The sequence below is a fragment of the Desmodus rotundus genome, chromosome 11, assembly GCF_022682495.2.
Source record: "Desmodus rotundus isolate HL8 chromosome 11, HLdesRot8A.1, whole genome shotgun sequence".
NCBI lineage: Eukaryota > Metazoa > Chordata > Mammalia > Chiroptera > Phyllostomidae > Desmodus > Desmodus rotundus.
The window spans coordinates 55058905-55075727 of record NC_071397.1 but is presented as its reverse complement, the minus strand read 5'-3'; the positions used below and the strand labels follow the sequence as shown (position 1 = coordinate 55075727).

The following is a 16823-nucleotide window of genomic DNA, read 5'->3' as shown; positions in this document are numbered from 1 at the left end:
AGTAAGGAAGCAAACCAAGCGTAAGAGAGAGGTGTTCCAGGGCATTAAAAGGTTGTAGGCTAGACAAGTTATATACTCCAATTTATATTTTAAGATCGCTTTGGCTGTTCAGTGGGAAATGGATTGAAATAGAAGTAAGCATGGAACTGATGGTGACCTATGGGCGACCTTGGGTGGTAAAGTGGAAATGAAAAGATAAGTTTGGGGCTAGATTCAGTAGTACTGTCTGATAAATAAGGAATGGAGGGTGAGAAAAAGAAAATACATAATCAAGAATGACTCCCCAGTTATTTTTTAAAATATTTTATTTATTTACTTTTAGAGAAAGGGGAAGGGAGGGAGAAAGAGAAGAGAAATATCAGTGTGCAAGAGAAGCATTGATCGGTTGCTTCTTGCACACCCCCAGCAATCCAGGAATGTGCCCTGACCAGCAGTCGACCCAGTGGCCTTTGGTTTACAGGAGGATGCCCAACCCACTGTGCCACACCAGTCAGGATGCTACCCAGTTATTGACTCTAAGCATCTGATTAAATAATGGTGTCATTTATTAAAATGAGGAGGGCTGAGAGGATAGGACGGAAAGGAAGGAGGAGACAGATTTGAATTTTTAAAGAAAAAGTTAAATGGAGTCTGTTGGGAAAAGTCCAGCTGTTGTTAATATAACAAGAACAGTTTGTAAGACATCAGTGTAACCTGGCAACCAAGGACAGTGGACTGGGATGCACATGTGTGAACAGTGATGACTTCACTGTACTAGTTGGTAAGGCAGTAGACTCTGTTGAGTGAGCATGTGTACTATGTGGCGTTCACATTTAAAATAACTGAGCGAGTAGAGCAGCAAATCTGCATCAGATACTGCATTAAGTTTAAGCATTCCTCCGTGGAAACTATTAGGATGATTCAGAAGGCTGCAGCTATGGACAGCAGGTGATTGGCAGCTTCATTATGACAACATGCCCACTCATGCATCACGTGTCATGCGGTTTTTTGGTGAAACATCAAATCATCAGGTGACCCCGCCCCCCTACGGCCCAGATTTGGCACCCTGTGACTGTCCTGCTTTTCCCAAAACTAAAATCACCTCTGAAAGGGAAGAGATTTCAGTTTGACTGAGGTTCAGGAAAATATGATAGGCAGCTGATGGTAATTGGGAGAACTGTGTAAGGTCCTGAGGTCCCTACTTTGAAGGGGACTGAGATGTCATTGTCTTATGTATAGTGTTGTATCTTCTTTAATAAATGTCTCTATTTTTCATATTACATGGCTGGATACCTTCTGGACAGACCTCATACATTGGACATGTTAATTGTATGTCCAAGATTTTCAATGGAGATTTTAAGGAAATGAGACGTAGGAAGTCTGTAAAACCCGCAGAGGATGTGAGATGGATATATGAGCTTGAGAGCATCATGTTAGAAATGGCCTTTATTTTTTAAAATTTTTTATTGAATTTATTGGAGTGACATTTGTTTACAAAAACATACAGGTGTCAAATGTACAACTCAACAAAACATCACCTGCACACGGCTTCATGCGACCACTGCACAAAGCAAAGTTTCTTTCCGTCCCCATTTACCACCCCCCTTTGTCAAACTCCACCCCCCCCCTTCTCTCTAGCTATCACCACACTGTATATACAACACATAGACACAGACAGCAGGGTGGTGATAGAGGCAGCCTTTAAACTCAGGTGAGCACATGAGACCCTGAGACAGAGTGGAGAACCAGAGGTCAGGCCTCGAGGGACTCTCTCATTTTGAGCTTAGGTAGAAAATGAGGAGCTGGCAAAGGGCACTGAGCAAGTGATACCAGCGAAGAAGGAGAGTGTTTATTTGAAAGCACTGTAGATGGAGGGTTGCGTGAAGGAAGGAGTGCTTGACTCCATCAGATGTTAATGGAGTTGAGTGATGTGAGAGCACAGAAACACCCATGGGGTTTAGCACTTGGATGTCCTGGAAGCACTTGGCAAGCAGAGTCAGTGACATGTTGTGAACAGAAGCCAGTTTGGAATGAGTTGAGGAGTAAATGGGTGGGAGGGGAAGGGAATGAAAGTAAATGGGACATAAAATCCTTCTAGAATCTCTACTATGTAATTTAATTAATGTTAAAATTTAGCGCCTAACAAGTATGGTCTGTTGGTTTCCGCCAGATATTCTGTGGTTTGGTCCCATATGCAAGGGTGAATGGTGCTAGGATCTGGACAGTTGCCAGCCTGCACTAACAGATAAAAGAGCAGAGGAAAGCCCTTTCTTTTGAATGGCTTCACTGATTGAAAGCTCCGAATACTGCCCTTACTTCATCACTCACACCTTGGACGAGATGCCACATCTGGGGTGAGAAAGCAGAACCATGTCTGGATGGGAGACCTTAGTCTTGTTTACATTCCCCCCCTCCCAGCTCCTCTATGCATATCACCAGTTAGCAGCAGGGTTACCTCCTTCTTCCTTCATACTGTTAAAAACATAGAATATATAGGGTTTGGTATTGTGTGCAGTTTCAGGCTTCACCTTGGGGGTCTTGGAATGTATCCCCTACAGATAACTGGGACTACTGTACACTGAGCATTATTTTAAAATGTGCTAAGTAATAACTTTTTACACAATGCTTCAAAGTGAATTTATGAAAAACTGTAGCATAGGTCCACATAGGAACACTTTCATGAAAAGTAAGATTGGTATTATTTTTACATGCCTAGTAGTGAAGGAATTTTTAAATGCTTGAAAAGCTTATCATTTTAAGCTAAACATAACTCATCCAATCTCAGTATAAGTAAAGCCTTCACAAATTTACTAATGAACTATAGTCTAGCTTTACTCAATCATCACAAGTTTAGATTCGGTGGAGTTTCTATTAATGACATTTTACTATAGTTTTCTTTGATTCATTTGCTTTTTCATTCACCATATATCTATTGGCCTCTTTCTATAGGTAAGACGTTAGTACCAGGCTTTGAAGATAGACTTTGATGTTGTTGAAAATCAAAAATTAATTAGCGCTTAATGCAGAGTAACCACATTTTCAACTAGAAGGGTCTAGGTTTTTTTGTTTTAACCAAACCAAAGTAGATTTGGCTCGTGATACAAAAGTCTCACCCCAAGTACTTTCTATTTTGATCAGGTATCCAACTTCTGAACAACTGACCATTAAAGAAGCGATTAGACTAAGATTATTAAGTGTTAGACATTATCTACAAATTTGCTGTATTTGAACTCAGCTGGGTCTCATGGAATATTGTGTCATTAAAAGTAACTACACAACCTGGCTGATGTGGCTCAGTGGATTGAGCATGGGCTGCAAACCAAAGGGTCGCTGGTTCGATTCCCAGTCAGGGCACATGCCTGGGTTGTGGGCCAGGTCCCCAGGGTGGGGGCCACATGAGAGGCAACCACACGCTGATGTTTCTCTCCCTCTCTTTCTTTCTCCCTTCCCCTCTCTCTAAAAATAAATAAATAAAGCCTTTAAAAAAAAAAGTAACTACACGATAGGAAGCTATTCATTTTTACTTTGCCTTTGTTGATATCATGCATGCCCTCCTAAAGAAAGAGGCAAAGCTGTTATTATGCTTAGTAATAATTGACATGTTGAAGTGCTTTATAGTTCACTAAGGGCTTATATTATCTCATTTAATCATGAATTCTGGGAGGGTTGTTCTTGTTATCCCAATTTTACAGCTGCACAACCTGAAACAGGAGAATTAAGTGATTTGCCTATTAATACAACCAAGTAAGTGGAGCTTGGGAGCTCAAAACTAGGGTGATTGGCTCAGAACCTGTGTTCTTTTACTCTGCCACATGGTAAATGGGATTATTGACAATTTACTGACCAGAGAAGTTGGAAACGTCACAATGGGGGCGTGTGCGATTCGACAGGGATGGAACTACAGTGACAGAGAAAAGTCAGTAGCTCAAATATCAAACACAAGCAACCAACAAGAGCTGTAGCATTCGCAATCCTGACAGGTGATATTTTAGTTTCTAAAAGAAGATATTTTTGGATATTCTTTATTTTGAGGCCTAGGATTGGATATACTCAAATAGTAAAGAATTACCTACATAGAGCTCCTCACTTGTAAATTTAGTGTATTACTCATTACTTCAAATCTTACCTGTTTTTTGCACAGTGAGGCCCAGTCATAAGCCAAGTGAATGATGTCACTACTTGAAGTAGTTATTTGAACGTCCCTCTCATTCATGTGCTGATTAGAGTGTGGCGTTGAGAGCTCGGACTGGAGTCAGGCCTCCTGGGGGCAGTCCTGACTGCCCATGACAAGCTACATGACCCCGGTGGGGTGTTTAACCTCTGAATCTCATCCTTTCATCTGTAAAAGAATAACAATAATAACAGTACTATCCTTACAAGATTGTTGTGAGGATTAAGTGTACTAATACATTTAAAATACTTAGAACAGGTCTGGAACTGTAAAGAAATTGTTAGGCTAAGGAAATTAAGTGTCCAAATAGACATTATCCACAGATTTTGTTCAAAATGGTAACTTATTATATTGAATAATACCTAGCAAACAAGTTCTTCTGGCTGACAGCTCTGATAATATTTGATCATATATTTATAATATTTGGCTTGTGATCCTTTATAAATTTAATTAATAGTAATGTAGTATTTGTTCATTTAAAATGATGCTACTTTGAAAAATTAATTCTGTAAAGTCCTTTTCATCAACTTTCTCTGTATTTTAAAAGCTTTTCAATATTTATAAATTCTCTCCAAGCATGTTTTAGAATCTGAACTCTCTAAAAATGGAAGTAAGCATAAAATGTATACTCAAAAATAAATATGAAGCACATACACTGAGATTTCCTACCAAGAGCACAGTGAATTAAATTCCTAAGGGAAAAATATTCAATATCTGTCACCCAGTTTTGATATTACTATTATTAAGAATCAAGCTAAGGTAAAAAAAATTGAAAATAGTATCGTATGTATTTAGCCAACATAGAAAAGATTGTTGAGATTGTATTTATATATTTAACTGACAAATAGTATATTTAATCACATATGAATACATATTAACCGTCTGGTGAGTTTTATTGAGGTGCGGTGGTTTTGGACTTCAGAGGGGACAGCAGGAGAGTGTGTTCTAAAGAGTACTGGTAAAGTTTGGAAACTTACTATCTTTAATTAATTTAGTTTCTGATTTCCATCCTATTAGATCAACAGAATGGTCCAAATCATTGTGTTTGTTTGTTTTTTAAGTTTTTCCCCTTCAGTCTATGGGGTTTATCATACAGAAGTATATTTTAAGAAATTAACACATAGTAATTATGAGGAAATGTTTTAACTTCATTTAACATCTGGGCCAATGTGATGTATTATTTTTTAAAATAAAAGTATTTATAACTTTTATTATTCTTCTGTATGGTGCATCTTTCATTGAGCGTTTTAAACAACTGATAAGCTTTATTCAGTGGCATATGGTCTGGGGCTGACGCGCTTTGAAAAGAGTACGGAGTTCTGATAATGAGGATTCTGTGAAAATGGGAAAACCAGCACAACAATATGCTTTGAGAAAGTATGGGTTTTTAGCATCTTGAAACAATATATCACACTCAAAGGGACAGAATTGGGCTGCACAATCTGTTAGCTCATTCTTGTCCAATCTGGTCTCCTCCTTTCTTTTGGAGCCAGCATTGTCATCAACTCACTGAATTATATTCTGACTGGAATGTATTTCAGGAACAGAGTAATGTATCTACTTAAATGGAATCCTATCTTTCTACAAAAGCTTTTTGAGTATAATAAATTTAAAATATAAAAAATTCTATTAAGTTAAAGTAATTGGTTCAACAGTTTACATATGTGCCTCCTCCCCCACCACCCTAAGACCACTCTGTAGAGGAACATAGATTTGTTTTTCTTTTGTTTATAATATTGAATAATTTGCTTGGTTTAACTAACATGTAGTCAGACATACATCAAAGACCATTAACATTGCAACAAATGTTAATTGAACAGAAATAAACTGTGGAATTAAAACTCCATATATTAAAGTGTTTTAATTATCATGATTATTCTTTCTAAAATTCTATAGCAGACTTTCTTAACAAGAATTAAGCCTTAGTTTCCTAAGGCAACCATTGTATTTAATTAAATGAACCTTTTAACTAACCATCTAGAATGGTAATACCTATCTTGGAAAAATTAAGAAGATGGTAATTCAGATTTTCTTCTCTCATGCAATCAGGGTTGAGAAAGCTGCTCTAAAGTATTGAAAATCATTGAGCCTTTTAATCTGTAGTGTACTGGGTGTGTAAATGAATTGGGAGTTACATTAGAGCTATATTACTTTATGTAAAGGATTAAATGTGATACCTTTGTAAAGTAATAAGCACAATGCTTGATACATAAGTACTCAGCAAACAATAGCTTGTATCATGTTTTAAGTTTGATTATCCTAAGTTTCTGAAAAATTTTGCTTATATTTTGTTTTGATCAAGATGAAACTTAATCAAAATTTTACATTTTCAAATTTAAACAGGCTGTCCCAGTAGTATTTTATGTTTAATGGTTGAATAACAATACTATAAATTTTGCTTTTTTATGATGTTCAAATAACAGAATTCATCCACAGTAACCAGGTAATAAATGAAGTTGTTTTTTGTGATTGTCCTCATGAGGATTTTAGGTCTTTGCCAGTTCAGATAGGCAAATGGTTCTTTTTAATGCATTGATTTATGTGAAATGGGGGCAGGGGAATGAGAAACAGCTAGCCTTCCCTGATGTAAAAGGACAGGATATTACTGCCTCACCAAACCTCCTGCCATCGGATTCTTTAGCTTTCCTATGGTAGATGCTACCTTGCTTTTTGGGTACAATTGACATTGCCATGGAACAATAAATTATACAAATTTAAAAAATACACTGTTGTTTAAATTGTGAAACTGAAAAATATAATCCCTGAAACTGTCAGACCAAGAATATTAGTGATTAATACTTGATAGTATAAATTGAAGATATTTTATACAGTGACCTATTGAAGAAAAAATGGATAATAAACTGTCATTTGAGAACTACCAACATAGAATTCACGAGAGAAGACAAGCACCTTTCTTCATAGAATGCATTTGTAGTTAGCTTAGTTACCCTGTGCTAATTTTAAAAATAAAGTGGATTTATGTTAATAACATGTTTCTATTCTTGCTCAACAGTTTACAAAGTAAATAATGCAAGAATAGTAGATGACCCTACTATGACTATGAAACAGAATGAACTGTTTACACATTGCATTTTGTTCAGCGATAGTTGGTAAATAGCATTTCTGATGTGTATGACATTAAAATATTACCTCGTCTGTGTAGTACTTTTTATACATTGTTAATTGTTATAAAGGCAAACTTTTCCTATTTTTCAAATTATTGGTATAAAACAACTTGTTTCCACATAAAAAAATGAGGATAATTTTTTGACTATTGGGAAAAAATGACTGAGAATGCAGACAGTTGCAATGCTTCACAGTATGGATATGCTTGTCTTACGCATTTATATAAAACTGCAGCAGCCTGCTAAAGGTTCTCTAAATGGAGATTTTGTGAGCTGTGTATTGGTTTATGCACAGCCAGGAGTGTATTACAAGTATACTTGTGTATATTAGAGGTGGTTAATATTAGAAGGAAGAGGAAATGAAGTCCAAAGAGAATGTCAGTTTTTTATATTTCTACCTGTCTTTTTTTTATTGTTGTTCAAGTACAGCTGTCTCCTTTTTCCTCAGTCTTTAGACATAAAATAATTTTACATGTACCTATTTACAAGTTCCTGTTCCACTGTTGTTTACTCTTAGACTGTGGTAGTGAAGCTACAGACATAACTAAAATGTGTCTTTTTAAAAAATGCTCATGTATTCTCAAACTACGCGACCTCTGCACTACTGTTCTCTTAGAGCTGCCCAGAAAGGACCTCCCCAGTCTGTACCTTGTGTCATCCTCTGCTTCAAGGACCAGCAGAGGCCTACTATTAAACAGAAGGAGACTGGGGTTTCTATTTAGTTCTTTATAGGGAGTCAATTTTGTAAGAAAATAAGATTTGCTGCATGTTGCCATAAAATCTGTGTTGCATTAAGCCATGTAGAGTGGAAAGTGATAGAATATTCAGAGAGTATTTATAATATATGAGTTTCAGAAACCATTTAGACATGAAAATTTAGTAACTTAAACTGAGGCCAGATATTAAATCTGTTTCAAAATTTAAAAATTGGAAGGTATAACAATTCTGAATATAATAATATTAGCATGTAAAGTAAGTGAGGTAAAGAATTGTTTAACCAGAATTGCTAGAATAATTGATTAATTATTTAGGAAAAATAAACTTACATTTCTACCATACTTTCTGTTAAAAAATAAATTACAAGTTAATTATTTAAATGTAAAAAATAAAACTATAAAAGAACTTGAACTAGTAGGTGAATATGTGTTTGATCTCAAAATGAGGCAACAAAACATATGGGATCAATTTAAAATTTTAAGTCCATAAAGTAAAAAAGAAAATTAAATGAAGAACAAAAAACTGGATGAAAGCATTATAGTATATGATGGACAAGGAGTTGATACCCTTTATCCATAAAGACCTATCACAAGTCAATAATAAAAAGGTCTATATCACATTCACCTGAAAAATGAAAAGATAATTTACAAAGAAAACTAGCTGGTAAATATGAAATATATTTAACTGCACTGTTGATCAAAGAAATGAGAAGTAAACAAAAATAACACCAGGTTGACTGGTGAATTGCGAAACTGAGGCTCAGAGAGGTTGTCCAGCTTCCCTCGGGTCACAAAGACAGTGAGAAAACCTGAACTTGAACCGTTCCTGTCTATGTGGTGGGATGATGACTGATTTATTCATTATTTTTGGCCATATTTCCTAAACTTTGAGCACTAAACCAAAAAGAGGTCTTTCCTTTAACAAGAGATGAATAGAGATACTGAAATATTTTAGGCAACACTGTATCCCTTTAATAGTTAAGGGGATACTCCACTTGTCCATAAGTTTATTTTTCCTTGATGCATAAAAATTAGATGGATAACATTTCAACTTTACTTAGAATATACATTCTCACTAAGATGTTCTTTCCAATTAATTTACCTTTAATCATAACTGTAGATGGGGTATATATTTTTATGCTTATAAGTATCATAAGCAAAAAACCAAAATAAATCAAATACAGTCTTAATATAAAAATTTTAAAACTGGTGTGCCTACATCTTATCGCTGTTTGCACTTGCAGATGGAGAATATCATTGGAACGCTAAGAGATTCCAACCTGAAGCTTACACTTGCTTTCGGAATAGGAATGCATCATGCTGGACTACATGAGAGGGACCGGAAAACAGTAGAAGAACTCTTTGTAAACTGTAAAGTTCAGGTATCTTTTCTTCCATGACCAGGTATTTCAATGTAATTTAAACACTATGTTTTAGCTAGATGTGTTGTCTTTTGTTTTTTTAGGTTCTTATTGCTACAAGTACATTAGCTTGGGGTGTAAACTTTCCAGCTCACTTAGTAATTATTAAAGGAACAGAATATTATGATGGAAAAACAAGACGTTATGTGGATTTTCCCATTACAGGTAATTTTTAAAAAATTTATAGACACATTAAGCTGCTATTTATGCCTTAAAAAATTTAATTTGCATGAATTAAATTTTAGAGAATTGGTCACATTTAAACATATGGTGAGCAAATTGTGAATTTTTGTTTCCAGTGCAAATATTAAAGTTTTGAACTGTATTTATTTACTTTTACTTACCCAGTCTTACATTTGCCCAATTTGTTAAAAAACATCAGAAGCATAACTAATGGTTTCAAATTCATAAGTAAAAGTACTTGTTGCAAATACTTAGTAGCACTTGTTGCATGAACAGCCTATTAACATATTTTAAAACTTGATAAAGGTATTTTCATTGGGTTCTGAAGAGAGAAATATTCTCAATGTATATTCATACTCAGTGAATACAGGTAAAAGCTATATTATTTCTACATGATTACTTCAGAGATTCCTGCTGTATGAAAGGTATGGTGTGCCATGGTCGATGAGGGGTGAGGTCTAAATAGATCCATTATTCATGGAGAGAAATAATCAAATAGCCATGCTGAAGAGATTTTTCTAAATATGTGTTCATTTTCTTGTTCAATTAAAATAATAATAATTCTTAAACACCATTTTTAAGCATTTAACTAAAGGAACCATTTCTCTTTATTTTCCAGACAGTAAGAGCCTTTGGGGACTTAATTTTATATCATAGTGAATTGATTATTTAATTATTAAGAAACTCAATAGTAGGGATCAGAGACAGCATACATGCTCTTAGATGTTCTGTTTCCTTTGTTATTTTGTTGTGTTGTAGACACAGCCATGATCAATAAAGGCACCTTGTGCCACATGGCAGAATACCTCCTGTTCTCTCTTTCGTAGATGTACTCCAGATGATGGGACGTGCTGGAAGGCCTCAGTTTGATGACCAAGGCAAAGCTGTAATTCTGGTTCATGACATAAAGAAAGACTTCTACAAAAAATTTCTTTATGAACCATTCCCAGTAGAATCAAGGTAAATTTTGCTATAAATTATTTTAAATTAATTCATGTCATAGCAAGTTGATATTTTTGTGGTTACATTTTATTAGATGAAAAATCAGTAAACCAGTTCAAAAACATTATTTGAAATGAAACCGAATATAATTATTGCTATAAAACAACATTCAGTTATAATTTTCATTTAAAAAATAAACTTTTTGAAAGAACTAATGTAGTACAGTGTTCATTCACATTGACTCTGGAACCAGACAACCTAGGTTCATGACTGAGCTCCACCACTTGCTGATACTGAGTTATCTGATTCTGCAGTGCGGTAGGGCACCCACCTGTAAAGTGGAGATAATAGCTGCACTAGCCATCTCATAGGGCACTTGTGATGATCAAATGCGTAGTGCTTGCAACAGTGTCCATCACATAGTAAGTATTAAGGGATTAGTTTTGTGTGTATCTTTGTGGTATAGCTCATAAATCAATGTATAATATCAAGAGACTTAGAGTGAATAATTTAGACAGGTGGCCTATTTCAGAATTACTACAAACTCCTTTGTGGACCTAGTAACTACTACCCCTTTGACACAGTCTTGACTAATATTCTCAGCTAAACAATCATCGTTTCTCCCTTAGATTTATATATTTTTTATTTCTAATATTTATCACTTGCTACCTTTTATCAGTCTTTTTGAATATACTGTATCTCCTTTATTATATTCCAACTGGGAAGGACAAAATATTTTTTTTAATTTATACTATAAATAGTTATTGGGTTTTTTATTGTTATTAATGCCACTAATGTTCATTCATTTAAAGTTGAAAAATGTAAAGACATTAAATATTGTGAGATATAGTTTACTCTGTGCTTAGAGAAAATTTATGACCGTAGATCGATATTTAAAAAGAATGAAATACCAATTACCTTATTATCTATTGTAAGAATTTAGAAAAAAATTAGCAAATTGAACTCGAAGAAAGGAAAAGATAAGAAAAATTAAAGCAAGAATTAATGAATTGAAACCAAACATACCACATTAGAAGAAAATCAGCAAAGCCAAAAGTTGGACCTTTGAAAAGAACAATAAAATTGATAACCCTTTAAGTCTGATTAAGAAAAAGAGAGAGAAAAAACAAAATGGTATCAGGAATCAAAAGATACTACAGACATCTAAAATAAGATACTATGAAAAACTTTATGCAAGTAATTTTTAAAATTTGGATCAAATGGTAAAATTCTTTTTAAAAATCTTACTAAAACTGACACAAAAAGAAATAGAATATTTAAATAGTCTCTTATCTATCAAAGCAATTGAATCTGAAATGTAAAATCTTTTAATATAGATATCCTAAGCAAAACATGAGCAAATCAAATCCAGCAATGTAAAGATAATTTATCATCTTTATTTATATTCTATAAATGCAAAGATGATTTATTACTTGAAAATCATATAGTTTACCACAGCATGAAAGAATGAGAAAAATCACAATTACCTCATTAAAAAAATTGATAAAATTTCACACCAGTTCATAATAAAAACTTGTTAGCAAATAGGGATGTAAGGAATGTGCTTAATGTGATAAAGACTATCTAGAAAAAAAATTTTATATCAGTAAAAATTTAATTAAAAAATTTAATTTTGTACCTTGATTACTATTAATGTTTTATCTATTACAGAGTATTCCATAGTTTACATATTAACTTCTGTATTCATGGACATTTAGAGTTTCCAATTTTTCCTCTTACATATAATGTTGTAATGAAGTATCTTGCTTTCCTGTCCTAACATGTAAATGCTTCCCTAGCAGGTGCTAATGAAAAAGTAAAATGCTAAGTCATAATGACTGTTCAAATAGGTATTGCCAAATTACCCTCCAAGTTGACTATATGGATTTGTACTCTGCCATCAATAAATTGAGAATAATATAGCAACTTGTTTCTTCATTCAATTTATTGAAGCCATTTTCTCTTGACCTTAAAACATCCGTTGCTAAAACTATTTTTAATACCTGCATATTGTTCCATGTATCATATAATTTACTTAGCCTTTCTTTTGTTTGACACTACTTTTCATTTTTATATTTTACATGAGCAACTAAAGTGAACATTTTGTTATGCCAGTATTTCAACACATCTGGTCATCTTCGTATACTTAAAAACACCTAGTACAATTATGTCATCTGTAACTACAAAGTTAATACTTGCTGAATGAATGAAGATGGTATCTTTGCTCTGTCAGAACTACTATCTCTTTCTTGCCAAACCTCCTTTTATCTGCTCCAGCATCACTCCTTAATTACTCCTACACACCATAAGTTTACTCTTGCATGCTCTCCAAGGTGTATTTTCTGTTTTCTGCTCCTACCTTGGCTCTCATCTTCTCCCCCTGAAAGTTACTAGTTCTATTCCTGTCAGTCTTTACTTATTTACACCTTGCAATTTATTTCCCCCCATCATGTAAAAATGTATAAATTATACAAAACACATTATTTTTTTAATCTTGGAACATAATATCTTAAGTCTTGATTGTGTCAGATAAAGTGTGCTTCATTAAATGTTCATGTGTGTTTCCCATGTCTTGTTCACTGTACAGTTTATTAGGAGTGCTGTCTGACCATTTAAATGCCGAGATTGCTGGCGGTACGATAACGTCAAAGCAAGATGCAATGGATTATATCACCTGGACTTACTTTTTCAGACGTCTTATCATGAACCCCAGGTAAACACAAAGTTAACTGTTTATTTCTGTTTTGCACTGAAAGAAAATATGTTTAAAAGTTAATAGTCTGTAAATTCAAGTACATAACAAAAAAGTCAGAACTCTGGACATTCAGGATGTGTGAATTTGCCCAGAAAATCATATGATGTCTCTGAAATGATCACAATGTATTATGATATGTTAGAAGATTAATAATTATATGCATTTACTTCTTAGCTTATTTTAATTAATTTAGGATATCCTCGAAGACGTAGGGAGACAAGTAGTCATTCAGAAATGTGTTAAACTGCATGGTAGGGATTGAGTTTGTGAGGCGTCTGTGAGGGTCAGTAAGGGCCCCGCAAGAGGAAATAAGATTGGGGGAGTTGTGGTGGAGTGTCTTTTACTCCGGGAAGTGTAGGTTAGGTCTTCATTCAGCACCTGTTTGTCAGATGTTATTTACACTAGATGCAGAGGCATAAAGACAAATGTGTATCATCTGCTATCTTCTAGGACTGATCTTTTAATGTGGGAAAACTGTATAAATAATTACAATATAAATCATAAGTGGTCTAAAGAACTGCATTTTTTTTTAAATATATTTATTGATTATGCTATTACAGTTGTCCCATTTCCCCCCCACTCCACTCCATCCTGCCCACCCCCCTCCCTCCCACATTCCCCCCCCCCTATAGTTCATGTCTATAGGTCATACTTATAAGTTCTTTGGCTTCTACATTTCCTACACTATTTTTACCCTCCCCCTGTCTATTTTCCACCTATCATCTATGCTACTTATTCTCTGTACCTTTCCCCCTCTCTCCCCCTCCCACTCCCTTAATGACAACCCTCATGTTCTAGTTGTTTGCCTAGTTTGCTCTCGTTTTTGTTTTATGTGTGGCCGTTAATAACTGTGAGTTTGCTGTCATTTTTACTGTTCCAGTTTTTGATCTTCTTTTTCTTAGGTAACTCCCTTTAACATTTCATATAATAAGGGCTTGGTGATGATGAGCTTCTTTAACTTGACCTTATCTGAGAAGCACTTTATCTTCCCTTCCATTCTAAGTGATAGCTTTGCTGGATACAGTAATCTTGGATGTAGGTCCTTGCGTTTAATCTTGGGTAATGTAATTATGATGTGCCTTGGTGTGTTCCTCCTTGGGTCCAGCTTCTTTGGGACTCTCTGAGCTTCCTGGACTTCCCGGAAGTCTATTTCCTTTGCCAGATTAGGGAAGTTCTCCTTCATTATTTGTTCAAATAAGTTTTCAATTTTTTGTTCTTCCTCTTCTCCTTCTGGCACCCCTATAATTCGGATGTGGGAACGTTTCAAGGCGTCCGGGAGGTTCCTAAGCCTCTCCTCATTTTTCCAAGTTCTTGTTTCTTCATTCTTTTCTGGTTGGATGTTTGTTTCTTCCTTCTGGTCCACACCATTGATTTGAGTCCCAGTTTCCTTCTCATCACTATTGGTTCCCTGTACATTTTCCTTTGTTTCTCTTAGCATAGGCTTCATTTTTTCATCTGTTTTTCGAATAGATTCAACCAAGTCTGTGAGCATATTGATAACCAGTGCTTTGAACTGTGCATCCGATAGGTTGGCTATCTCTTCCTCGCTTAGTTGTATTTTTTCTGGAGCTTTGAAGTGTTCTGTCATTTGGGCCATTTTTTTTTTTTTTTTTTTTGTCTTGGCGCGTCTGTTACTTTAAGGGGCGGAGCCGTAGGTGTTCACCAGGGCGGGGTAACGCTGGTTGCTGAGCTGTGACGCTGTACGAGGGGGAGGGGCCGAGTGGGAGCAATGGCGCCCGCCTCACTCTCCTCCGGATTTCAATCCTTCACTCCGCTACCCACAATCAAACTAGGCCACTCTGGTGCTGGTTCCCGAGTAAGTGGGCCTGTGCACACTCTAGGCCCTTGTGGGTCTCTCCAACAACCTCTTCTGTGAGGCTGGGAGTCTCTCCTGCTGCCGCCCCAACCCCCAGGGGCGCTTTCAATCAGAGGTTTGAGGCTTTATTTCCCGGAGCTGGAGCCCTGGGTTGCACGGTCTGCTTTGTTGCCCGCCGTTCGTCAGGTTTATCTGTGGGCGAATTTGGCGCCGCGGGGTGCTACCCGCTGCTCTGCCTGCCCCACTCTCCGCCACTCTGAGTCCAGCCCTCTCGGTTTATCTGCGCTGATGTGGGGCCGCAGGGTCTGCTAGTGCTCGGACTGCCTGCGCCATTTGTCCCACACTCTGCCAGTCTCAGTCCCGCCACAGCCACGCGAGTCCTCTCCACCCCGGTGCCCGTCTCCGCCCCTCCTACCAGTCTGGATGAATGGTTATTTTCTATTTTCTTGGTGTTGGTCCCCCTTGCTGTTCGATTCTCTGTCAGTTCTGGTTGTGCGAGGAGGCGCAGTGTGTCTACCTACGCCGCCATCTTGGTTCTCCCCTAAAGAACTGCATTTAAGCCTGTAAGTGAAAGCTTCTCAGAAGAGGTGATAGATACTTCGGTCAGATCTTGAATCTGGAACAGGAGTAGAAAGGCTGGATGGTCTTTATGGGCAAAGGGCCTCAGGGCTTGAAAGTGTGTTTACAGAATGTCAAGAAGTTTGATGTGTCCCCAGCTTAAATAGCATAGAGACAAGAAGATTGTCTTGACTCGAAAGTGGGCCAAACCAGAAAGTAAAGGGCTGGTACGCCATGCTAAGGAGTTTGCATCTGACTCTATGGCTAAGAGGCTGTGAGCCAATGGGAGATTAATAATTATATGATTATTAATTAATAATTAATAATTAAGCAGGCTCTAACATCACCAAAGTAGGTTTTGTTTTATTTCAACACTTACAGCACTGCATTAGGGAATGAGCTGGAATGGGAGGACATTTACAGCAGAGAAACCAGTTAGGAAGCTATTTAATAATAGGGGGAAATGAATAAGTAGTGGATAGGGCCTTAATAGATGGAGAGGGAATGGAAGGAAGATCAAAGATGAAGAACATTCCTAATGTGAGTTAGAGGAGATGCTTAATACAGAAATCGTGATGAAAAATGTGAGAACTAAATTTTATCTGTTGATACCTGAGAGACTTGTTTGTTTTCTGCCGCCATTTCTACTCCCATATATAGGAGTTTGAGAACATGGTGACATTTTGCTTAGAGTTTCCTCAAATGTTGGAACCTCTGGACTAAATACAAATATCATTTGGGAACATGACTGAGGAATGAGATCGCCATTTGGCACTGCAAATTTTTATAATAAGTGGGTCACAGGATTAAAACTGTAGTTTTGTACAATATAATAGAATATACCTTACATGAACTCTAGTTAACCTTCTTTTTTGGTATTAAAGAAACGGAGGCTGGAAACTTAAAAGTGACTTTCCCTGGATCCCATAACTACTTTGTGATAAACCCAGGACTTAAAACCTTAGTTTTCTGACTTATAACTCTTTATTTCTATGTAAATAAAGAGGGAGAGCCTGGTGTGTAACCATAGATGTATTCATTTTTTAATATCATAAGAATAGAGGCAATTAATATGCTAGAAAGAACTTTGAACTTGGAATCAGAACACTGATTCTCGTTTCAGCCCTACCCTTTACTAGTTGCAACCTTGAGTCACT

The 16823-nt window shown here is 36.0% G+C and overlaps 1 protein-coding gene across 5 annotated transcripts in view; it reads left to right on the top strand.

The window, feature by feature from the left end:
- The window catches only part of ASCC3 (activating signal cointegrator 1 complex subunit 3), a 327691-nt gene that overhangs the window by 220035 nt on the left and 90833 nt on the right, over window positions 1-16823 (top strand). For all 5 annotated transcript variants that reach the window (XM_024551762.3, XM_045188637.3, XM_053914249.2 and 2 more), the window contains 4 exons: window positions 9236-9373; window positions 9457-9577; window positions 10423-10555; window positions 13125-13250. In XM_024551762.3, the coding sequence (XP_024407530.2) occupies window positions 9236-9373; window positions 9457-9577; window positions 10423-10555; window positions 13125-13250 (518 nt within the window). The remainder of the gene's footprint in view (window positions 1-9235; window positions 9374-9456; window positions 9578-10422; window positions 10556-13124; window positions 13251-16823) is intronic.